The sequence below is a fragment of the Rissa tridactyla genome, chromosome 1 (assembly GCF_028500815.1).
Source record: "Rissa tridactyla isolate bRisTri1 chromosome 1, bRisTri1.patW.cur.20221130, whole genome shotgun sequence".
Classification (NCBI taxonomy): domain Eukaryota; kingdom Metazoa; phylum Chordata; class Aves; order Charadriiformes; family Laridae; genus Rissa; species Rissa tridactyla.
This window is the reverse complement of record NC_071466.1, coordinates 218,342,168-218,346,138: the sequence shown is the minus strand read 5'-3', so window position 1 is coordinate 218,346,138 and position 3,971 is coordinate 218,342,168. Positions and strand designations below refer to the sequence as shown.

The 3,971-nt window shown below is 66.0% G+C and overlaps 1 protein-coding gene across 1 annotated transcript in view; it reads left to right on the top strand.

The window, feature by feature from the left end:
* SND1 (staphylococcal nuclease and tudor domain containing 1) overlaps positions 1-1,559 on the top strand; it is a 145,464-nt gene extending 143,905 nt beyond the window's left edge. Inside the window, exons 23-24 of the mRNA XM_054188613.1 lie at positions 113-157; positions 1,140-1,559. Coding sequence (XP_054044588.1) covers positions 113-157; positions 1,140-1,205 — 111 coding nt within the window. The 3' untranslated portion in view covers positions 1,206-1,559. The remainder of the gene's footprint in view (positions 1-112; positions 158-1,139) is intronic.
* The last annotated feature ends 2,412 nt before the right edge of the window (positions 1,560-3,971 follow it).

Sequence of the window (3,971 nt, the reverse complement as noted above, 5' to 3'; positions counted from 1 at the left end):
CCACCCTGGCAGACGCTGCTGGGGGTCCCTGGGGGTGCCCGGCCCCCCCTCCCACACCCCCCCCAACCCCTGGGGAGGGGGCGCGGGTTGACCCCGTCCTCTGTCCCCGCAGATCACCGAGTACCTGAACGCGCAGGAGACGGCCAAGAGCGCCCGGGTGAGTGCCGGGGGGGGTGGGAGATACGGGGCGGGGGGGGGCGGCAAGCACGACCCCTTCCTTGTCTCAGGGGGGGTGCTGGATGTGGTACCCCCCCCCATTTGCAGGGGAGGTGCTGGATGCAGCACACACCACACACCCCCCCATCTCCAGAATGATGCTGGATACGACCACTGGTCTCTGGGGAGATGCTGGATGTGCCCCCCCCATCTCTGGGGTGCTGTTGGGTGCAGCCCCCCCCATCTGTGGGGAGATGTGGGATGTGGACACCCCCCCAACACATGCACATCTCCAGAACGATGCTGGCTGCCCCCCCTCCAGTCTCTGGGGAGGTGCAGGACGTGGTACCCCCATCTCTGAGGTGATGCTGGATGTGGTACCCCCGTATCCCTGGGGTGATGCTGGATGTAGGCCCCCCCCCCACCCCCAGCTCTGGGGAGATGCTGGATGTGGCCCCCCCCTCATCTCCAGGGAGATGCAGGATGTGCCCCCCCCTCATCTCCAGGGTGATGCTGGATGTGGCACCCCATTATCCCTGGGGTGATGGTTGATGTGGGCCCCCCCCCATCTCTGGGGAGATGTGGGATGTGGTACCCCGTTATCCCTGGGGTGATTGTTGATGTGGGCCCCCCCCATCTCTGGGGAGATGTGGGATGTGGTACCCCGTTATCCCTGGGGTGATGCTGGATGTGCCCCCCCCCCCCCCAGCTCTGGGGTGATGCTGGATGTGTCGTGTCCCCCCCCCCCCCCCCCATCTCTAGGGAGGTGCAGGATGTGGTACCCCCATCTCTGAGGTGATGCTGGATGTGGTACCCCCGTATCCCTGGGGTGACGGTTGATGTGGGTCCCCCCCCATCTCTGGGGTGATGCTAGATGTGTGTGTGTCCCCCCATCACCGGGGAGATGCTGGATGTGGCCCCCCCCCCCCCGCCATCTCCGGGGCGCTGCTGGCCGCGGCCCCATCCCGTGCGCTCTCTCGCAGCTGAACCTCTGGCGCTACGGCGATTTCCGCGCCGACGACGCGGACGAGTTCGGCTACAGCCGCTAAGGGATGACCGTGATGATGACGATGAAGATGATGATGATGATGATGATGATGCTTCGGGGGGCCCCCGCGCCTCCACCGCCGCCACCACACCGACCTCTTGCCCTCTTCCCCCCCCCCCCACCCTCGCCTCATCCCATCCCGTCCCCCCGGGGCAGCCGAGGAAGGGGGGGGGGCCCGCAGCTCCGTGCCCCGGGGATGCCGGGGTTGGGGGGCGACTCCGGTGTCCCCCCCCCCCCCGGCCTTGGTCCGACCGACAGCTGAATTTGCCCCCCTCGATCCTGTCCGCAGCCAGCGCCGTCCTCCCCCCCGCGCCCCGGCCTGTATTTAAAGCTTCGGAGGCCCAATAAAAGTAGTCAAGCGTCGCGCCGCGGCCTTTCCCTGCCCGGGGGGGGGTCCCCACCATGCTGGTGTCACACCCCCCCCCCCCCCGCCAAGGTTCACCTCATCCCCAAGGACCAAAACTGCACCCCAAGGCTGGGACAGGGCTGGGAAAGGGGGGGTCCTCCATGGGGGGGGGCTGGAGCCCCGACCCCATCCCGGGATTTGGGCGGGGGGGGGGGGGGGGGCTCATCCTGCCCCAGGGAGCCCTGAGCGCCGGCCAGGGGGTGGAGGAGGTGCCTGGAGGGAGGGTGGGTGAGGGGAGATGGGGCCCCAGGTCCCAAACTGGGACCCCCAACCCCGGATCCCACCCATGGACCTCAACCCTGGGACCCAAACCTGGACCCCAGTCCTGGATCCCAATGGTGGGCCTCCACCCTGGGTCCCAACGTGGTCGTTAACCCTGGACCCCAACCTTGGCTCCCAACTGTGGACCTCCAACCCCAGGTCCCACCCATGGACCTGAACCCCGGGTCCCAAATCTGGACCCCAAACCTGGGTCCCAAATGTCCCAAATGTGGTCATTAACCCTGGACCCCAACCAGGGACCTCCAACCCCAGGTCCCATCCAGGGACCTCAACCCTGAGTCCCAAATCTGGACCCCAAACCTGGTCCCAGTGGTGGTCATCCACCCTGGGTCCCAAATGTGGTCATTAAGCCTGGACCCCAACCCCAGGTCCCAAACCTGGACCTCTACCCTGTGTCCCAATGGTGGGCCTCCACCCTGGGTCCCAAACGTGGTCATTAACCCTGAGACCCCAACCTTGGCTCCCAACCATGGAACCCCAACCCCAGGTCCCAAATCTGGACCTCAACAGTGGGCACCAAACATGGCCCCCTAGACCTGGGCCTCAACCCCAGGTCCCAACCATGGACCCCAACAGCACGTCCCAAACCTGACCCTCAACCCTGAGCCCCAAACCTGGACCCCAATCCTGGGTCCCAGTGGTGGACCTCCGCCCTATGTCCCAAACGTGGTCATTAACCCTGGACCCCAACCTCAAGCCCAACCATGAGCCTCCAATCCCAAGTCCCAATCATGGACCTCAACCTCAGGTCCTAAATGTGTCCCCTGGCCCAGCTGCCAACCATGGACCTCAACCCCAGGTCCCAGATGTGTCCCCTGGCCCCAAGTCCCAACCATGGACCTCAACCCCAGGTCCCAGACGTGTCCCCTGGCCCCAAGTCCCACCGTGGACCTCAACCCCAGGTCCCAGACGTGTCCCCTGGCCCCAAGTCCCAACCGTGGACCTCAACCCCAGGTCCCAGACGTGTCCCCTGGCCCCAAGTCCCACCGTGGACCTCAACCCCAGGTCCCAGACGTGTCCCCTGGCCCAAGTCCCAACCACGGACCTCAACCCCAGGTCCCAGACGTGTCCCCTGGCCCCAAGTCCCAACCATGGACCTCAACCCCAGGTCCCAAATGTGTCCCTTGGCCCCAAGTCCCAACCATGGACCTCAACCCCAGGTCCCAAATGTGTCCCTTGGCCCCAAGTCCCAACCGTGGACCTCAACCCCAGGTCACAGACGTGTCCCCTGGCCCCAAGTCCCAACCGTGGACCTCAACCCCAGGTCCCAGACATGTCCCCTGGCCCCAAGTCCCAACCATGGACCTCAACCCCAGGTCCCAGATGTGTCCCCTGGCCCCCAAGTCCCAACCATGGACCTCAACCCCAGGTCCCAGACGTGTCCCCTGGCCCAAGTCCCAACCGTGGACCTCAACCCCAGGTCCCAGATGTGTCCCCTGACCCCAAGCCCCAACCCTGGACCCCAACCCTGAACCTCAACCCCTGGCACCAATCCTGGGCCCCAACCTCAACCCTCACCCCACCCCAACCCTGCACCCCAACCCCACCCCCCCCAACCTGAGGGGTGGGGGGTGACAGCACCCCCAGAAGAGTTCCAAGGGCCTCCCGTGTGGTGAGGTCCCGTGGGGGGGCTGCACCCCTGCCCTCCCCACCCTACTCCCATGGACATCCCGAGCCCACGGTGACACCAAGCTTGTCCCCTTGCCACCACATGTCCACGGTGGACACCGGTGATGCCACCCACGAGCGTCTGCCTGGTGGTGCCCCTGTCCTCGGCGTCCCTGGCGCTGTTGGTCGATGACCGTGATGGGGGTGCGGGGGGGGGTCGGTGTCGGTGAGCCCCCCCCTCCCCTTCCCCGCCCTGCTGGCCACCATGCTCCCGGGGAGCTAATTATAGGGCCGCGCTAATTGACTTGGAACACAATTACAGCCGAGCGCTGTTGTGGCCAGCTTCCAATAATTAACACCAGCAAACGATTGTAATTAAAGGAAGAGGCCGGGGGGGGGGGGGGGTGGGGGGGGGGGCGGGGGGGAGGCAGCAGAGGTTGGGGGGGATGTCCTGGGACGTGGGTGGCTGCT